The sequence below is a fragment of the Pantherophis guttatus genome, chromosome 3 (genome assembly GCF_059756535.1).
Source record: "Pantherophis guttatus breed Tessera chromosome 3, ASM5975653v1, whole genome shotgun sequence".
NCBI lineage: Eukaryota > Metazoa > Chordata > Lepidosauria > Squamata > Colubridae > Pantherophis > Pantherophis guttatus.
The window spans coordinates 124,593,172-124,614,270 of record NC_142065.1 but is presented as its reverse complement, the minus strand read 5'-3'; the positions used below and the strand labels follow the sequence as shown (position 1 = coordinate 124,614,270).

Here is a 21,099-nt window from a genome sequence, read left to right as displayed (position 1 = left end):
GCTCTGTAACATAGTAAGAAGCAAAGTGTGGTGTTTAAGGACAGTTCACAGACGATAGTTTCCGGAAGAGTGAGTTCATGTGCAACTTGAATATTTTTTATGTTTAGTGACTTTTTGTAGAAGACAGCTACTCCACCCCCTCTGCGGGTTTCGTGATTAGACCAGTAAATGTGAAATGTCTTACTGTGATAATGGAGTCAGGGAGGGATCCATTTAGCCATGTTTCACAGACAAATATGATGTCAAATGTATCAGTATTTAATAAGAGGAGGAGTCCGGGCATTTTGTTTACGATGCTTGAGGTCAGTAGTAGTTGGTATTGAGGAAGTAAGGGGCATGCATACCTAATTTTGGATGTTGGTTGGGTGGATGTCTTGGATGATGGATGGTTGGATGTTTTGGGTGATAGAGGGTTGGATGTTGGGCTATTGATTGTGGGTCTTACTTTTTATGCAATCAGCACAGTAGTCGATATATAGATTTGTGTCACCTAGGTCTTGGCATCTTTTGAGTTCTGCACGGAATTCACGGGAGCGGATCTGTTATAATAAAGATAGGTCAGGCCATGATTGATGTTTGCTGTGGTTGTGGTTGGATCTGCCAATTGAATTTATAGTGTAACTGAACTTTAGTTTGATGGCCTCATTTTTGCAGATGACTCTACAGAATCATGGGGCTACTGAGCCATCGCTGTTCTTATATTCTAGGCCATCTCTGGAGACTTCAATGACTTCGTTGGGAGAGATGGTTGGTGTGTGATGACTGCTAATGATGTTACAAACTTTTGTGATATCAGGTTCATTGGTGTCATCTAATCCAAATAAGATAGTGTTTTGACGTTTTTGTTCTTGCTCAATGGTATCTTTAATGAATATGGAGATGTTGTTTGGTTGGTTGGCAACTATTTGTGGTTTTGGTTGTGGTTTTTGGTTGTGTGTAATTGGTTGTGGTTTGGTTGTGTGTAATTGGGCCCAAACATTCATTATTTCTTCAAGACTGCTTTCTCTGACCAAACAGCAAATTATCTTTCTCAGGTACTTAATTAAGAAAGGAGATCTTAGATGACTTACTCTCTTGCTGGAGGAGCTATCCTATTTGGGTTATCTAGTCTTGGCAACTTAGCTATTGAAATTTGATATTGTAAAATTTTAATGTCATCTATCATATATTTTTAGATTGCTATTTTTGTAACTGTTTTATCTTTTTCCCTTTTTCTTTTCTGTTTTGTTTGAAAAGGCCTTCGGGCTATTCAATAAACTATACTATACTATACTACTCTCTTGCTGTTTATTTATTTACATTTTATTTAGTTTTCTGAAATGCATTTAACTATATAGAGATATTGCTACACAACACCGAAAATGTAAGAAATTCAAATTGCAATTTGCCTTACCTAATTTATTTCATGGCATGTTACTAAATGTGATTTAACTTTTTGAAAAAGAATGCTAATTTTAAATCAATGCTGTGTGATGAAAACATGCTGATAAAAAATATTATGGCTAGGAGGGCTGTACAATGCTTTCAAGCAGCAGCATATTTTCCTGTAGGCTTCTGGAGAAAAGCAGAGTTCTCTTTAGGTGTTGTAAATAGATAAATATTACATTGCTATTTGCATATTCTCTGAAGCACCTTTTGGAGATCAAATCTGAAGTTCTATACAGCCCAAAATGATAGACTATTAGGTTTCCATGTGATGTCACAGATTGCTTTGAAACTGAATGATACTTGTTTTTAAACCTCCAGATTAAGATACTTAGCTCTATGCAACATGGTGCACAATGTTTTATTTTTCAACAAAAAAACCCAACGTCCTTGATACTAAGAATTAGTTTTAACTATTGTTGGATTAGTATTAGAAGTTATGTCTTCTCTCTTATAAAAACTAAATCAATATTCATGTACCTGTAATATGAAGCTAACTTGTAGAAGATTATTTAAGCAGATTCCATCTTAAAATATTGCTTACTGTTTTCCACAAAAAAGTCGAAGGGCTGAAATTAATGCTCCTTCTGCTTAAAAGAGCCACAGATATCGCCACTTGGCACAAGGGTCAAAGAGATTCTTGGCAATGAGGCTTGGCTTATATTCTCCACTTGGCACAAGGTCACAGAGATTCTTGGCAATGAGGCTTGGTTTATATTCTCCACCACCACTCTGTAATGTATCTCAAGAGTTTTGGGGACAATTGAAAATATTTGCCAGGACATATAGCTTGTTTAGGTACAATGATTTCTGAAATTTTTAGAGAAGAAAAACAGATTTGCTTTCTTGCAATAGAATCCAGTGGCATTCTATACAACCATTTTAAAAAGTTTATGTATCAATTAATGGCTGGAAAATGGAAACTGACATACCTGAATCAAATAAAATTGTTTGGCTTTCTCCTCTGTAGCTTCTGTTAGTCCTTACTGCATCTCCAAATTGAGCAAAAAGCAAAAGAGACACATGACAGGGAGCAATGCATTGAGGAGGAAAGATAAACCAAAACACAATGAAAATACAATAGTAATAGAAGAACTTTCCTAAGCCATATTAGGCAAAATAATTATGGAAGGAGATTAGTTTGGAATAAAAGTATAGTATTGGATGATTCTCTAGAAAAAAGTTTTTGTTTGTGTCTGATTTCTACTTTTTTCTGACCATACTAACATATACTGGTAGTTCCTTTTTTGTTCTGCAACCATCATATTATAAATAGGAAAAGATTTTTTTAGAAATTTTTACATGTACCAAAGAGCGTCATTTTGAATTCAAGATGGTTGAATATCATTACGAGCATCTTGGCTTCCCTAACAACACAATCCCTCTGTATAAATTACAACAATTGGAATCAGTGGAAGATATTTTTCTTTTATGGGAAATTAAAGTCTCTCTTAGTTGTCTGGCTTAACTACATTTTTGCAACTAACTGCAGTTAAAATTTTGAATACTAGAGATAATTTTTTTCCCTTAGAAACTATTTTTTTTAATGTACTGCTGCTTACCAACCATAGTATGTCTTCTAAAACTTACATCTTGGAATGGCATCAGTACAAGGACTTAATGTTTCCTACTAATATTGCTGTCTTCCTAGCTGGACAATTTTCAAAGTAATTTTTTGGTTGAAATGACATAATAATGTCATATCAACTATGCCTTATTATGATCTTTTATGCCTTATATGGTCTTTGGCAAAGAAAGATAAAGTCTTCTGTAGGCTGAACTTGACTCTTGGTGATTTCATGGAATATGTCTTGCTCTTATGACAGTATGCAAGTAGCTTGCCATTGCCTTCTTCCATGCCTGTATTATGCTTATGGCTGATGAAAATGGATTGGATAAAACAGTCATAGTACGTTTGATGTTAGTGATTTCAACATAAGATAAACAGAATTGCTTTTTATAGCTGAAAGGTATTTCTTTAGATTTGTAATTTTACTTATTCCTAAGTAAGCACAAGTATGATTTATAGTCAAATATTTTGAATTAAACTTTTTACCATTAAAAGCTAAACTAAAATCAAATGGATTTAGCATAATATTCATAAAAGCCAGCAATATAAAAATGATTTATGTCAAAGATAGAAAATAAGCAAAAAGAAGGTATTAGGTATCATTCCATCCTAGACTACTAGGCAACCCCAGAATGTATCAATAGCATAGATTAAGATTAGGTATCTACCTAGTATTCATTGTTCTCATGATCCTTCTGAAGTCTTCCTTCCAAAATTTAGTGACTCAAAACCAATAGGCTATTTTGATGGAAGATACATTGAGGATATACCCAATTGGCTTACCTAAATCCTTGCTTTCTGTCAAAAGATTCTGTACTATTATCCCCAAATAAGACTGTTTTCTTTCTCAAAAGCACAGATCAGAGATGGAGGAAGGGCATTGTTATGGATCTTCCTAAACACTTGCTTGCCCTTATAACCATGACTATATGAATAAGGAAACAATTGCTGGTATATCCCAGATCTACCTTCCCTCAATGATTAAGCTGAAGAAACTACCATGATTTACCAAAGAATGATATTGTGGTTTTGTGTACTTGTGTTCTGAGTTGCTTAGGAAATGTGATGGACTACTTCTACAAGGGGGAGGTAATTTGATGGACTGCAGTTATCAGGTTCCCAGGAAGAAGGGAGCATATTCCAAGAAGGGAGGTGATACAAGAGACAGCACAGTCCCAAGCTGGGTCATGTGAAGTAGAAGATATTTAGGATAACCATTCCATAGAACTTTGCATAGTATATCTATTAGGTTAAAGCTAATATAAGTTTAGTCTGGCAAGATTCTGTCTCTATGGTGTAAGCAATAAAGAACTGGCTGGGTTTAAAAATTACATACAAAATTATTACATTGGGATTATAATTCATGTATACTGATGGGAGATTGGAACGGAGTGTTAGACCCTAGTATTGATAAGAAAAGAATAGTACAATCTACAAAATTGCGATCTAGACTGCCTAAGACTTTTTTTGATATGATGGAGGATATGGAATTAAGAGACATCTGGCGTGAAAGGAATTATAGAGAACAAGATTTTACATTTTTTTCAGATAGACATCAATCCTTTTCAAGAATTGATTTTATATTAATTACAAATGATTTTTTTTCCAGGGTAAAGAAGATAAAGATTTGTCCCAGAATTTTAACTGATCACAGCCCAGTTTGGATGGAACTGGAGTGTGGGGAAAGAGTTAGGAGATCTTGGCGGTTAAATGAAAACCTTTTCAGATATGAGAAAAATGTAATAGAATGTAAAAAACTAATGAAGGAATTTTTTGTTTTTATTATGAACAAGGGAACATCTATGGATATGGTATGGGATGCTAGTAAAGCATATATGAGAGGAGTTCTGATAAATATGAATAATGCTTATAGGCGTAAACAAGTGGAGAAAAGGAGGGAATTAGAAGAAGAGATTAAGAAAAAAGAAAGGGTGTTAATTGATAACCCAGGGGATAAGAAAATTAAAGAAGAGATCAGTTTATTACGTGGGCAATTTAATATGATGCTTTCAGACCAAGTGGCAACCAATCTACAATATGCTAAACATAATACTTTTTGTAATGCAAATAAACCAGGTAGATGGTTGGCATACATGCTGAGGAAAAAACAAAAATCTCGTACCATAGAGAAAATAGAGTATAAAGGTAGAGAGCTGTATCACCAAAATATGATTAAAAAGGCATTTTTAGAATTTTATGCAAGATTGTATACTGCAGACAAAATACAAGGTGTAGAGGTAGAGACATATTTGGATAGACAGAATATTCCAATAGTTACAGAGGAACAAAGAGAACGGTTAAACCAATTAATAACAGAGGAGGAGATCCTCTCAACAATTAAACAGTTAAAAACTGGTAAGGCTCCTGGTATGGATGGATTAACAGCTGTGTACTATAAATATTTACAATTGGAGATGGTTTTACCTCTTAAAGAATTATTCAATAGAATTCAGCTGGGTGAAGGGGTACCACCTTCATGGAAAACAGCTTTTATTTCGTTAATTCCAAAAGAAGATCAAGATTTGACACAACCCAAAAATTATAGACCTATATCCTTATTGAATACAGATTATAAAATATTTGCTAAGATATTGGCAAATAGGTTAATGCTAGTAATGCAGAAGACGATTCATGCTGACCAAACTGGTTTTATACAAGGTAGACAAATGAAAAATAATGTAAGACAAATTGTTGACATATTGGAACATTTGGAAAGGAATAACCAAATCCCTGCGGTGCTTATATTTCTGGATGCGGAAAAAGCTTTTGATCGATTAGATTGGCAATTTTTATTGAGAGTGGTCAATAGGATGCAATTTGGGAATTGCTTTATGCAGTCTATAAAAGCAATATATCAGGAACAGACAGCTCAGATAATTATTAATGGCAGTTTGACAGAAACTTTTAAAATTGAAAAAGGCACGAGGCAGGGATGTCCCTTATCGCCATTATTATTTATATTAACTTTGGAGTTGCTGTTAAATAAAATACGTAATGCAGATGGGATAAAGGGAATCAAAGTTAGAGATTATGAATATAAGATACGGGCATTTGCAGATGATTTGGTTATGACCTTAACTTATCCAGTGGAATCAGCAAAGGTTTTGATTGATATAATAAAACAGTATGGTCAAGTATCTGGGTTTAAGATAAACATTGGAAAAACAAAGATGATAGTTAAAAATATGACAGCTAATCAAAAAGAGGAGTTACAAAGGGTAACGGGATGTGAAATAGTTAAAAAAGTCAAGTATTTAGGAGTTTATATTGCATCTTCTAATGGCAAATTGTATAAGTATAATTATGAATTGATATGGCATAAAATACAAGTTGAAATGGATAATTGGAAAAAACTACAATTGTCCTTGTTGGGTAGAATAGCAGTTATAAAAATGAATGTGTTGCCTAGGTTTTTGTTCCTCTTTCAAATGATACCAATACTAAAAAAGGATGCCAACCTGGAAGAGTGGCAGAAAGGTATTAATAAGTTCGTATGGCAAGGTAAGAAACCAAAGATAAAATTGAAAATAATGCAGGACATACGAGAAAGAGGAGGACTGAAAATGCCAAATTTAAAATTGTACTATGAAGCAGCTGTTTTATCAGCAATTAGTGATTGGATTAATTTAACAAATGGAAGGATATTGAATATTGAAGGGTATGATCTGGTCTATGGTTGGCATGCTTATTTAGTGTATGAAAAAAGGGTGGACAGAGCATTTAAGAGTCATATACTGAGAAATGCTTTATTGCGTGTCTGGAAGAAATATCAATATAAGTTAAATGAAAAAATACCTATATGGACAGCACCCAGGCACGCAATAGAGAATACGAGTATAGAATGTAGACAGGATTAATTACGTATAAAGATATTCTCATTATGGAGGGAGGTATATTAAAATTAAAATCTGTGAATGTGTTGAAAGAGGAGAAAATAATTCAAACATGGTTTCAATATGTACAATTACAAGCCAGATGGAGAAAAGACCAGAAAACTGGTGTTATACAAAGTGATGAAAATTTAATTAAACAAATTAGAGATCAAAGCCCAATGCATATAAAAAGATTGTATAATATACTGATAGAGATGGACTCGGAAACAGAGCTAGTTAAGGACTGTATGATAAAATGGGCGCAGAATTTTGAACAGCCAATAATGATGGAAACGTGGGAGAAAATATGGGTAACAAATGTGAAATTTACCAAAGCGCAAAATTTAAGGGAGAACTTTTATAAAATGTTTTATAGATGGCATCTAGATCCAAAAAAGTTATCTCGTATGTATCCGAATGTACAACCAAAATGTTGGAGATGTAATTGTGAGGATGCTACTTATTTTCACATTTGGTGGACATGTAAAAAGGTTAAAGCGTTTTGGATTAAAATCTGGTGGATTTTACAAAATATTCTTAAAAAGAGGTTGAAATTTACACCACAGCTGTTTCTTCTGGGTATAGTTACGGATTGTACAGTTATAGAGACTAAATTGATTTTGAATTTAATAACTGCAGCAAGACTGTTGGTGGCACAATATTGGAAGAAGCAAGATTTACCTACAATCCAAGAGCGGACAATGAAAGTTATAAATCTAGCGGAAATGGCAAAAATCTCAGCATACCTGAAGGATCATTCAAATGAAAGATATTTAAGAGATTGGAGAAGGTGGATAGATTATATTCAAAATAAATATCGGAATAAGAAATTGCAGATAGGTTATGAATGATTATATAGATATTTAGTGTGTCTTTAAGTAATAAAGCTAGGCGGGTAATTAGGGAATTGAAGAAACAAGAGATGTGAAATGTCATAATTGTTTAGATTAGGATTGATTATGATTGTTGAAGTTTATATCCTGTAATTTGTTCTGGGAAGGGGAGGGGGGGAGGGGGGAGGTTGAGGTAGGGAAGGGGGGGGGAAATATGTAAACTTTTTGTAAAACTTTTCAATAAAAAAAAAAAAAGAACTGGCTGGGTTTTGTTATGGTGTACTTGGGCTAAATCTGACAGTGGCCCAGTCAAGTGCCAGCCCTAGGAGAACTTTCTACCATTAGTGTTCCCAGGGAAGTCCTCTGCAGTATGTTAGGGAGTTGGGAATGGAGATCAAGATCCATTTTCATCTTCATTTTAAAAGGAGGGACTTCCAATTAAGTCTATGCTATAGTCAGAAGGATCTCAGCATTTTCTCTGGAGTTTTATCTTGATAACTGTTTAATTAAGTACTACTGGAATACAAAACAGTGATTATCTTCTGTTTTGCTGTCAACGTGGGGTTGTTTGTAAATCACTGGGTTGGAACTCAAAAAGTTCTGTGCTATTTTTTCTCCAAGGCAACAGCTTTAGCAATTGAGGAGTATTTCTGTTTTCATAAAGAGTTTTGGGTTTATTGAAAAGATATTAAAGCTACAGTTAATTCAGAATAGAGTTAAGTACCAGAATAGAATATGTCAGCTGGAAGAGCATGGAAGTATGTTGAGACATCCATAACTGATTTAATGATGTATAATAAAACCATTTAGAGCAAAATTGTAGATTTAGAATTTCAGTGTCATCAGTTGGATTTACATGTAATGGGATTTCGAGAGCAAGAAGAGAAAGATAAAGCTGTCATTTTTGTGGAAGTCCTAATATCTTGTATTATTCCTGCAAGAATAATTTTATCAGCTAGAAACTAAGAGAGCTCATCATGTTTCAGCCTCTCCATTTTGTACCTCTAATAAGCATTGGGTATTTATTGTTAAGTTTATTGTATTTGCTGGGAGGGATGAAATATTCAAAAAGCCAGATCTGGTGTCATTCCATTTCAAAGGACAAAGTTTCATGTTATGTTATTCCTAGAAAACAAAAATGTGTTTGACATTGTGTGGGAGAAAGTTTCAAGGCTATATATAACATATGCAGCAAATCTTATTCAATTTCTGGACAGAAGCCAAAGATCTGTTCAAAAAATCTTGCAGAAGAAAAATATCTTATTATTTTCAGTACTTCTTGTAGTTGCACTGGAGAAATAAAACTTCTACAAGTTTTGTTATTGTGTCTGCTAATAATTCCAAGCAATATTTCAGAAAAACAAATAATTTGGAATTAGCTAGTCGGGTAAAAAACAACCAAACTCAAGAGCACTGAGAACCATAGTGTCTGGTAAAAGACCACTAGCTACATTTTGTGAAATTTCTGTGGCCAATAGTGAGAAAGAATAACATATCTTTAAAAATGAAATTCAATGGTGAAAAAAGTAAGGTTCCACATTTAGGCAAGAAAAACCAAATGACCAAGTATAGTATAGAGGTGGTACCTGGCTCAATAGTAGTAACTGTGAGAGTGATCTTGGAGAGTCCTAGTGGACAATCACTTAAATATGAGCTAGCAATGTGTGCTGCAGCTGCCAAAAAGAGCCAACACAGTTTTAGGCTGCATTAACAGAGGGATAGAATGAAGATCACATGAAGTGTTAATACCAGATTATAATGCCTTGGTAAGGCCACACTTTTTTAATTTGCTATAGCAATTATGATGACTTCCTCAGGAATGCATCATAATTGATCATCATCATCACCACCACCACCATCATCATTCATAATGATGAATTCTGGGAATAGCCACAAAAAAGCTTGCAAAGGACATTAAATATAGGCATTTCAAAGGGACAAGGTTGGAAATACCTAGTGAGTGACTCCCTTCAAACCTTAATGTAACTGAAAAGAAGATTCAAGACATGTACATGATGACATTATCACAAATCTTTTGTGCTAGTGTCAGGCATTATAAAGTAAATTTGTGCTACTTTTGAATCAAATAAACTAATCTAATAAAGCAAAGAAATACTTTCAAAATAGAAGAGTTGGGACAGGACTTTTACACCAAAGGAATTTTGTAATCACTATTATTGATGAAATAATCCAGAAAAACCAGATAATTAATATAAAATTAAGCCATTAACCAGCAGTATAAACCAGAGTACTAAAATGAAATTTATAATGTAATACAAAAGACTGAAACTTTATCGGTAACTCATACTGAATATTCTAGAAATCAAACCTAACATAACTTCTTGGTAAATATGCATGAATGTGTAAATGTATGTATGCATGGCTCAGATGGCTTTTAGCTCAGATGATGAACAATAACATTTGTAAACTTGCATATATCTTTGTATGTTTCTAAATTTGGAGATAAAAATAAACAAGTAATGCTCTTTCTTTATTACTCAATATGGCAGTATAACTTCAATAGTGAATGTTTTTTAACTATTAGGCCAAATATTTGAATTAGTAGTGAATAGACTTGCCTATTTTGGATGAGTTCACAACCTGCTGCCTGCCATCCTTTCAGGTTTGCCTCATTTCATTCGTTTATAACTTTTTAATAAGTGACTTGATCTTTCTGCTTTTCCTGCTAAGTATTGAAACGAGGGCTAAGTCAAATAATATTTTAGATTCAAGAAAATCTAAAAGTATCTAGTCAATCTTGGTTGAGCTCAGAAGCTGAGAAGTTGAAAAATATCCTAGGAAAGGGCAAAGTCAAACGACTTATACTGATAACCTTGGTGGCGCAGCAGACTAAAGTGCTAAAGTGCTGTTAAGTAGCACCAGCTGCCTGCAATTACTGCAAGTTCAAATCTCACCAGACTCAAGGTTGACTCAGCCTTCCATCCTTTCGAGGCAGGTAAAATGAGGACCCGGATTGTGGGGGCAATAAGCTGACTTTGTATAAAAAAGAACACCGCTGGGGGTGGGGGGGCGAAAGCCCTACTAAGCAGGTATATACAAAAGTATGAAGGCTATTGCTTAACGCATTGTAAACCGCCCTGAGTCTCCGGAGAAAGGGCGGCATATAAATCGAACAAACAAACAAACAAACAATAAGAATTTAATTTGATTTGAGCCCATCTTTATCTTCTTCTTCTTCTTCTTTAATTGTCTTGTTAGGCATTCTGAGATTTCCTTATAGACCAGAAATGAAGTTAAAACCTGAGCAATTGTCTATGTTAGGAGACTGTGACATCCTTTTTGTCTGCTAAATTGTTTCCTGTTCAGAGCATTGTCATTCTAAATAAATAGCAATTCATCAACATGATACTTGGTAACCTCTTATTTTTATCCTTTTGTTTTGTATCTTCTGCTTGCTGTTGCCCTGGATATTTTTGGAACACTTTTTTTTTCCTTTGGAGACTAATCAGAAATAAATATGTGCATTTTCATGTATTCTGTATTCAGCAGTGTAACAAGAAACTCTCAGCTTTCCTGAGGTGGATTCTGAAATCAGCTGGAGTCATTGAAAACCGCCCTTGGCCACGAATCATGATTACATTGATAACAACAGCTGTAATATTAACTATGGCTGTGTTCAACATGGTAGGTTTAATAAGATTTTCTTCTACTTAATTATATTGATTTGTTTATTCGGTTTGAGCATCTTACTTTCAGTGATGAGAGAAAAGAAATGTGTAGCCTCCATGGATTAAATCCTGTTTTTTATTGCTTTCAATGCATTAAGATAATTTGTATTTTTTATCAGGGCAATGCGTCAAACAGAAACCTGATAGGTTGAAAAAAATTATTAAAGAAGCTTTTTTCCCCTTCATAATGAAACATTTGTCTTTTTTTAAAAAAAAGAGCAACATCATGTTTAACTTATAATCAAAACTCCTATTTCGTTTCAAAATATCCACATGTTGCTATTGTTATTTTGTTTAGATTCTGTATATTTGACTGAAAGCCTGTGAATTTTTTTCTTTTTTTTAGTTTTTCTTGAATGATGGTGGTGTGGTTGAATCTCTCCCTATTCTTAATTCATCAAATATAAGTTCTCCTGATGCAAGAGATCAGACTCTTTGGTATATTCAAAGCAACAATTTTTTCTTACCAGTAAGTTTGTATCTTATTTACATGATCCTTAACAGATAAAAATAGTGTCTATAAAATGATTTGAAGAAATGTTTGGCTGGATTCAGTAGGACTTAGGCAGGACTGCATTTCAGTAGTCCTTGTTTAGCAACGGCAATTGGGACCAGCAACCTGATCATTAAGTGAAGCAGTTGCTAAATGAAACTGCAACTGTGTTTTTTTATCGTACTTCATCGTACTTTTTCTTTACTTTACAGACCTGCAAAGGTCATAAATGTGAGTATTGGTTGCAGAGTCACCTTATCATTACTGTCATAACTGAACAGCTGTTGAACGAGGCAGTCTGTAAACAAGGGCTACCTGCAGTGGTAAAATTCAGCCGGTTCTATCTGGCTCGGGCAAACCGGTAGCGCTGGCGGCGGGAGGCTCCGCCCACCCGCCCAGACGTCATCATGTCCCGTTTTTGATCCTCTGCACATGCGCAGAAGGTCCTGGGCATGTACAGAGGTGTCACGCGCAAGTGTGCACACGCACGCTCACATTTGCAAACTGGTAGCGAAGGTAAGTAAATTTCACCTCTGGCTACCTGTATTCTGTCCTGTTCCTGATTAGGCCTGTGCCAATCATTTCACAAGATGTTGTTTTATGACATCACAAAGTAGCTATTCCAGGGGAAGTATCTTCTGTACATACATGCTTGGAAGACTTTGGGAGTTTTGAAGTATCTGAAACCAAGACATGATTGCCCCGTAAGCAAAGAATCTCACTGAATGATTTGCACAACTCTAGTTCTATATACATGAAAATCACTGTTTTGTCATGTATTAATGAAGAAGCCATTTTCAGGTACCATGTTAGTATAAAATGCAACATTCAGTCTCTTTAATTTGATGAGTCAAACATCCTTCAAATAGAAACTAGCAAGTCAGGGAAAGTGGTAGTAGAATCTTTCATCTAGTCCTCTAATTTTATATACAGATAAGAGTATTTTAATTAAAAGTGTCCACCCCTCGTCCCATTTATTATCTGAAATAATACAAGATAGGCACTGTTTTATAATCAATAAGAACTGGATCTTGATATTTGATTTCCAAATATTTATTTGTTTTGATTTTTCTTTTCTAGTATTTTATCTACAGCTGCATCCTGGGCCTCATTTCTTGTTCTGTTTTCCTCCGGATAAATCATGAGCTGAAAATGGCAATCATGTTGGTTGCTCTAGTTGTCTACAATGTAATTCTTTTGCACACACATGGCTCTCTGCTAGATAATTACAGCAAGCTACTCTATACAATGGCACCACTAAAAAGGTAGGCCACTAAATCAAAACCATTGTTTATGTCCTGGGGAGCTGGGATGGCATGGGATGCCAACTCCTCCATGTTTCTTCTCTCCTTGTAATGTTTAAGAGAAATGGTATGGAACCCAAATGACTGTTTCTATATCTCAAGGATCTCACCAACATGATACATGAGATGAGAAGACAAGGGGGAAAACATAGCCCATTTTTAAAGCTAGAGGATGGGTAAAATCAATTCTATTTAATTCAGATAATTGGTGGTAACTTGGTAAGTTTAGCACACTACACCAGCTAATGTAAATTAGAAATAAAAAACAATATATTTGTTTATTTAAGACATTAGAACTGCTCTTGCACTAGTATTTGTGTCCATAGTCTATATATCAGAAACTAATCATCTCCACAAGTAAGGTACTTTAATTTTTACTCTACTAGAGCCAACATTATATGCTTCCTGGTGTTTCATACTTTATTTTGACACATATGAATAATGACTATTGGCCCCATCACAGCCCAGCAGTCACTCTGTGAGTGAGATGGTCAAGCTGTATATTTGATAAATAAATAAAATAAAAGATACCAAGACCCTAGAAAGTTTGCTGAGAAGAGCAACAAAAACGATAAAGGATTTGGAGGCTAAATTGTATGATAAATGGTTGAGGGTATGTCTAGCCTACCAAAGAGAACAATTAGAGAGATATGATAACCGTCTTCCAGTACTTGAGGGACTGTCACAGAGAAGAAGGGATTGATTTATTTGCCAAAGCACTAGAGTGCTGGATAATAATGGGTGGAAGCTTGTTAAAGAGAGATCCAACCTAGAACTAAGGAAAAAAATTCTGACAGTGAGAACAGTTAGTCAACAGAGTAACTTGCCTCCCAGAGTTGTGAGTACTCTGTCAGTGGAGATTTTCAAAAATAGACTGGCCAACCATTTGACTGGATGGTATAGGTTCTCCTGCCTTGAGCTGGAGGTTGGATTTCTAGATCTAGTTGGATCAAAACAACTTCTGGATGGTATAAGCTATTCTGGCAGGATAACTTATATCATCCAGACCTTAGAAGAACTCCACAGTCCCTTCCAGCCCTATGATTCTATGTTCTATAAATAATGCAGAGCGAAGTTCTTATTGAATCACTGATTTTGGCAATCCTGAAATTGCTACAAGTTATTAGGTATTAAATTTTGTAAATGTAGTTTTGCTGCTGGGAAGAAGGGAGATTTTGTGAATTTTAGCTATGGTTAACTTGACTGAATTGGTGGATATATACTTTTTTTTTTCAAAATGTGCTTTTTTTTCACTTTCTCATGAAGAATATTTTTACCTTTTTCTGTGTATTCTTTTTTTTCTGAAAGTTGTTTCTATAATGGGGAAACATTCAGATACAGAACTGTATATAAGTTGGCAATCTAAAATGTTAGCATTCAGGGAAAAATTGATTAGGTGCATAGAATGAAGTGGTCCTGAGTTTGTACTAGAAATGTTTGCACCATGAATTTAAATGGGCATATTCAGAATCTGTAGACCAATTTTGATCCCCTGTGATCAAAATACTTTATTTTTACAGGCCAGGGATCCTGAAAGATCTAAAAACAATGGGTTCTGTATCTCTTTTTATCTTCTTCATCACATTGCTGGTACTTAGCAGACAGGTAAGTCTCTTGCTCTTCTTTTTTCTCTTTCTAGGAATTTCATTCTACTTTCAATGCTTTGCATACCCAAATTGACTAGTATCTTGGCATTACTATTAACAGGAAACATGGATGCAGCTTAGGTACTTTCAGGGATCCCAGTCTGGTCTACTTTACTTTACTAAAAATGTTACATAAAACCAAAGCCATGGTGGGTGATACTCAGTGAAAGTTAGTGAAAGATATAATGGAAATTAAATAGATGTATGGGTTTTGTGTGACTAAGAGAAAGGGGAAGTATGTAGTATCTGATCTTATGGAGCTAAATTGATGAATAAATGCAGGGAAGGGAAGCTGTAGGCTTAATTATGAATGAAAGGGCTAACATTATCTTAGAAAATATTTCCTGGTGTCATCTATTTTGTAACTGTACCTGCAGTGGGAATTCAGGTTTAATGGTACTTCCATATTATACTCTGGTGAACACTGATAATAACAGTATCAGAAATTAGTTTTGCAAAAACCTGTGCAACATTCTGATTGAATGAAACCTAAAAGAATACAGTTACTCTATTAAATGTCATGAATGGTTGGATCAAAACAAGTTGAGGGAGCATGATAGAATTATTGGGCCATTCACGGACTCACAAATTAATAAGATGTGATTGATGAATATGGGTTTTAAAAAAAAGGTCTGCCTCTTTCAAATACACAATTTACTTTTAAGTCTATTCATGCATACATACATAAGGCAAAAGAAGGAACTGTGGGCTCCTTGGTGCCCTCTGAGTTTGATTGTTTCTTGCAGATGTTTCATTGCCAAACTAGCTAACATCATCATTCTAGCAAGGAGTGGGGTATGCTCTCATTTGTAAACAGTTGTTTACTGATAGCTTATTTGTCTGAGCTGGTAGTTCCTTAATTGGGGTATTATTTATTTCTTGATTGTGGTCTATGTTTTGTCTAAGTGCCATGCTTCCAGAATTCTCTAGCATTTTTGCACTTGGCTTGGTCTAGAACAGGGCTGTCATACTTGTGACCCATGGACCGGATGTGTCATGCACTGGCCATGCCCAAACCCGGTTTAGTGAAGGAGAAAAAAAATCACGATACGTCACGTGACACTGCCATGACGACACGAGTTTGACACCCCTGGTTTAGAAGATTCATAGTTATTGTGCTGAAACTATGGTTAAGTCTGTTCATCTATTTTGAAACTAAGAAGTATTTAAAGTATATTAAATTAAATTCTCAGACTAACCAGCCATCAACAGGCATTTTGAGATAAACAACACCAACATTCAAAAGAGACAATCAAAATGCCAAAAAGGAAACAAAAATATCAAAACATGGTCTTCCAGCAATCTATATCCAGATGAGTAGGGAATAACATCAAGATTAACACTAGACTAATAATCAAGTAATCAAAATTAAAAAAAAATACTGTGTAAAAAGTGCATATGTTGGATGGGAGCAAGAGTATGGTATGGTTTATGAGGAGAAATGTTAGGTGTGGTAAGTTGGATCCGGTGGGGATGTGTGTATAGTAAACCAAAAAAGAGAGGTGATTAGGAATGAATAGATTTATAAGTGAATATGGATTAAAAATAATTAAAAGAAATAACCATTGTGAAGGAAGAAGGCTTCATTGGTTTGATTATATAGAGAGAATGAATGAGGATCAAATCAGCAAATAGATACATGAAAAAAAAATCATAGGCTGAGAGGAACTGATATTACTTAGAAAGGTGTGGTTGGATGGAGTTCATGTGATCCTCAAATAGAGCAAGACTATATTTAGAGTATAAAGAATAAAAGGCAACATATGAATTGGTTTATGGACTGGGGGGGAGCGAATATGGTATGTTTTATAGATAGAGACAGCTTTGAAAAGAATATTGGACAACTGTTAGATAAAGTCTAGCTTGGCCCTGAAAGGAATTGACTTTGGTTGTTGGAAACCAGCATGAAGTTGCACGGATGTCTCCCTTAATGACCCACAATCCTTGTTTAACAATGGCAATGGGAACTGCAGGGTTTGCTGTTGCTAAATGATACAGACATGTGATGTTGTAGTCCACATTGCTCAGCACCAGAAATTCTGGTCCCAATTGCCATCATAACACGAGGACTACCTGTATTGATTGTACAGCTAAACAATCAGATAATCCAAATTTCAATTTCCATTGCAGTTATTCCATTCCATAACTGTATAACTACATAAAGATTCTAGCATTCTAACACTAATTTTAAATTGAAACTACCAGGGCTGTGCACTTTCCTATCTCTTAAAATTGACCTGTTTATTGCAGTAATTTAGATAAATTGGTTTTCTATTTTTGGTAATTCCATTTAGTGCTGTTTTATAAACTTCTAGTAAGGATTGGAAGAGAAGATGTTGGTTTTCCTCAGTAATTTAGCCTAAAGTAGCAATGAGGCCCTAAGAGATTGCAATGTTCATTTTTAAGATAAATGCAGAATTGAGAAAAAAAATATCTTTGATATATTTTGTATTATTATATTTTGTATTATTAAAGCCTGTTCTGAAACTTTACTGTAGATGACCTAGGTGTTCAAGATGGCCCCATTTGTCACTGTTCATAAGTCATAACTATAGTTAGTACCTGAACCCGAGGAGAACCTATTTTCCTTAACTGATTAGATTAAAGATACATTCCAGCATTATTTTTCTAGATGAAGAAAACTTCATCATCACAACAACAATAGTATAGAAAGAACATAATCAGATGGCCCAGTTTTGCACAATTTTGAAATCATTTATTCATTTTGAATAAATGCTTGGTCCAAATAAATCCTTGCTCCAAATCTGCCATTCTTTATTTTGTGAAGAGAGGCTACTCTCAAGATGGTTGAATATTTCGTTTCTCTTGGTGGGTATATTTGAACTTGCTTTGTTGTTGGAAGTGGTATATAAGATGCTACCATTGGCATTGCTGCTATTAGACATTTTTCATCCTTTAAGACTGCCCAAACTTTCAGTTTAAAAAGCATGATGGGCTTGGTTCCTTGGAATTTAATTGAAGAATAGGGAACCAGGGACTGGAGAAATTATTAAATATGAAAGACAGGCCATCTGCACACATATACGCACACTGATCACTTTGCAACTATAAAGAACACCTAAGAAATGTAACAACATTCATCCTTTAAAAAAACTTCAATACGAAAAACTTCTTTCGTCAAATGGAAATGAGAACTGATAGAAAAAATGTAGTGGAATTATATATTGTGGTTAGAATATAAGATTTGCTAGTCTTGTATCTACTTTCAATTTCACTAATATAAAGAAATAAGTTTATATTAATACTAAATTTTTAAAAAAAAATATAAACAAATATTTAAATAAATATTAAATGAGAAGAAATAAATTTTAATAATATTTTGAGCTCTTTTTTCTGAATACCATTCACACTATTTATATTGTATATTTCTTGTACAAAAAGTTCTGAATTTTGTGCATGTCTTTCTAAGGTCACTGTTGTTTCCATTGTATTTTCTTTCAGAACTATCCTTTTTGCTACAGCTGCTTAGCACTGTGACAGATTTATGGCTTTGTTCTGCTCTATTGTACAAAACCTTACTTGGCCAGCAGGAAGTAGCAAAAGATTATTGAGCTGTTGAATCTGATCAAGATATTGTTCTCCTGTGGCCTTTGCCATTATTGTTGTTAGGGTGTACTATTTAATTGAAAGTCTTTTTATCCCTTCAGAAAATTGAATAGTGCAAAGAAATATCTTATTAAACTTTAAGTGACCTCTTACTTCTTTCTCAAAACAGAGACTAAGCAAATGGAGTGTTTTAATTTGCAATCTCGGTATTAATTAGTAGATAGAGGCTGTTATTCTCTCCCATTCCTCCTAGGTTTGACTTACGGCTATATTGCCCTGAGTTTTAGAATTTAATATGGTTCATGGACAATTACAGGTGGTCCTTGCTTACTGAATGCCTCATTCACATTCCTTGTGTGTCCAATCACACTTGGCCAATAAAGAATTCTATTTGATTCTATTCAGCAACTGTTCCAAGTTACAATGGTGCTGGGGGGGAAATTCTATGACCAAAGCCTGCGCTTATAATGTTTGTAGCATCCCATAGTTACTATTAGAGTCAGTAGGGAGTGTCCCATTCCTGATCTGTTGTTTTTCCTCCATAGACACTTCCTGTGGGACTTTCAGATCCAGACAGACAGGCAGGTATTGGTCGATATATTCTGGTAGTAGACAAGGGCCAGAAGAAGATGGTGGTGATAGATTTAGCGGTGCCAAATGACAGTAACATTAGGAAGAAGGAGTATAAGAAGCTGGAAAAGTGCCAGGATCTGAAGAAACAGATTGAGAGAATGTGGACAGTAAATGCCAAAGTGTTCCCAGTGATAATAGGAGCATTTGGGACTGTGACTCCTAAGCTGGGTGAGTAGCTTCAAAAGATCCCAGGGACAACAACAAAGTTCTCTGTCCAGAACAGAGTACTGCTAAGAACAATTAAGATACTGTGCAGAACCTTCAAACTCACAGAGCTCTAGTATAAAGGATCCAAGATTGAGAAAGACACATACCACCTTGAGGGATGAGAAGGGATTTTTTTTCATTTTTGATATTTTTTCTGATTTCACTTGTCTGAGATTGTATGGGTTTTCCTGCTTGGGCAAGGGGCTGGACTAGAAGACCTTCAAGGTCCCTTCCAGCTCTATTCTATTCTATTCTAAATTTTAAATAGCTACCCATTTCAATCTTGTGACTCTGCAATCCAAGTATAAAAACAATTATTAAAAAGGCAGAAGAGTAAAGGCAAAGCTCCTAAAAACTGTTATTAGTAGAACTGTTGCTTAGAAATCAATACTCAAAAATCACACTAAAATATATTAAACATCAAAAATGGATATTGCAAAGAACTGCAAGAATAACTATCAACTTATTGGGGAAAAAATAGTAGGAAAGTATGTGCTTCACTTCTTCTCTTCTCTTACGTGTTTTATTTCTTTTCAATGGTTTCAGCCTATAATGGGAAATTATGACTTGAGTATGGTCTTTTTTTAAGGGCTAGCTGAAATTTTGAGTAATAGAAATTGCATGTTATGGCTCATCCATAAAATTGTATTGGACAGTAAGTGGTAAAAAGAGGAAGGATGCAACAGAATAATAATTAAGGAGATTGCAGAATTGAACTGAATGTTATCCGGGTGTCTCTAGTAATGCCAAGAAGAGGAGAAAAAGAACATCAAACCATTCTATAACAAATTATTTAAATTTTGAAAGAAAAGAAAAATTCAAATGGTCTGTTCAAGGAATAATCCAATACTTTAAATATTTGGCCATTTAATAAGACATGGCATGTCCTTGCAAATTAATAAAATTGATAGCAGCGAAGTTTGTGGATATATTTTAACATTTAACTAATGAAAAAGGATTATTTTATTAACTCAGTGTTAAAATGCTACCTGAACAAGATTTTATTTCAGATGCATGGAGGACTAAAACTGGGGGCAAAATAATTATTTCATCCAGTTTCTGGATATAGAACTCATTTTTCAAAAATCTCTTAGGGCTTTCCTAGCTTCTCCTTCCAGACAATCTGTCTTGCCTTGGTATGAACGCAAAGCTATTGTATCTATTGTATCATGTCTATCTGTCTGTTCTCTCTCTCTTTCTCTCTCTCTCTCTCTCTCCATCCATACAAACATACAAATAGCATGTATAGATAGATAACCTTTATTGTCGTTTTTTACTGTGAGCACACTGCCACACATTAAAAATGAAATTCTGTTGCCTGCTCTAAAAAGTGTACACATACATAACACACATATACACATGCAATACATACACATACACACAAATATACATACACACACACGTGTGTGTGTGTATGTATCTTGCTGGTCATCTTGAATACATATAGGAAAGAGGAAGCTTGAGAGTTTACAAGATTAAAGAGAGCTGTTTTGGTCACTAAATTTGTAATTTTTATGAGAATGTATTTGAATCTAATATTCTTCAAAATGAAGCTTAGGTCTCTGCAGTATTAAAATCTGATCATGATCATACACACACTGCAAATTATAGACCCACACCTAATGAATGTAGATATTAAAGATTGCTATTGAACAATTCTAAATGATATTAGCTATCTTGGAACATCCTGATCAAATTAAATTTATTTTTGCGGACCAGAGGCTTACTAAATAACTATATGAAATTAGGTGGATCTCACTATAATTAATAATTGATTAATTATTGAATGGAAAGAATTTATTTGACCAAATAAGTGATCCCTACTTTTTAATTATAATATTAAAATCCCCCTCCTCTTTC

General features: G+C 34.6%; 1 protein-coding gene and 1 pseudogene across 6 annotated transcripts in view; one reads left to right on the top strand and one right to left on the bottom strand.

Moving 5' to 3' along the window:
* Window positions 1–21,099, top strand: part of ADCY2 (adenylate cyclase 2) — a 156,383-nt gene that overhangs the window by 117,254 nt on the left and 18,030 nt on the right. For all 5 annotated transcript variants that reach the window (XM_034411782.3, XM_060691098.2, XM_034411783.3 and 2 more), the window contains 4 exons: window positions 11,208–11,345; window positions 11,736–11,858; window positions 12,963–13,147; window positions 14,707–14,791. In XM_034411782.3, coding sequence (XP_034267673.2) covers window positions 11,208–11,345; window positions 11,736–11,858; window positions 12,963–13,147; window positions 14,707–14,791 — 531 coding nt within the window. The remainder of the gene's footprint in view (window positions 1–11,207; window positions 11,346–11,735; window positions 11,859–12,962; window positions 13,148–14,706; window positions 14,792–21,099) is intronic.
* Window positions 253–21,099, bottom strand: part of LOC117662385 (uncharacterized) — a 40,535-nt pseudogene continuing 19,688 nt past the window's right edge. The window contains exons 4-5 of the transcript XR_004590364.3: window positions 2,358–2,411; window positions 253–2,235 (exon numbers count right to left, since the gene is read on the bottom strand). The product of XR_004590364.3 is annotated as an uncharacterized LOC117662385 (transcript). The remainder of the gene's footprint in view (window positions 2,236–2,357; window positions 2,412–21,099) is intronic.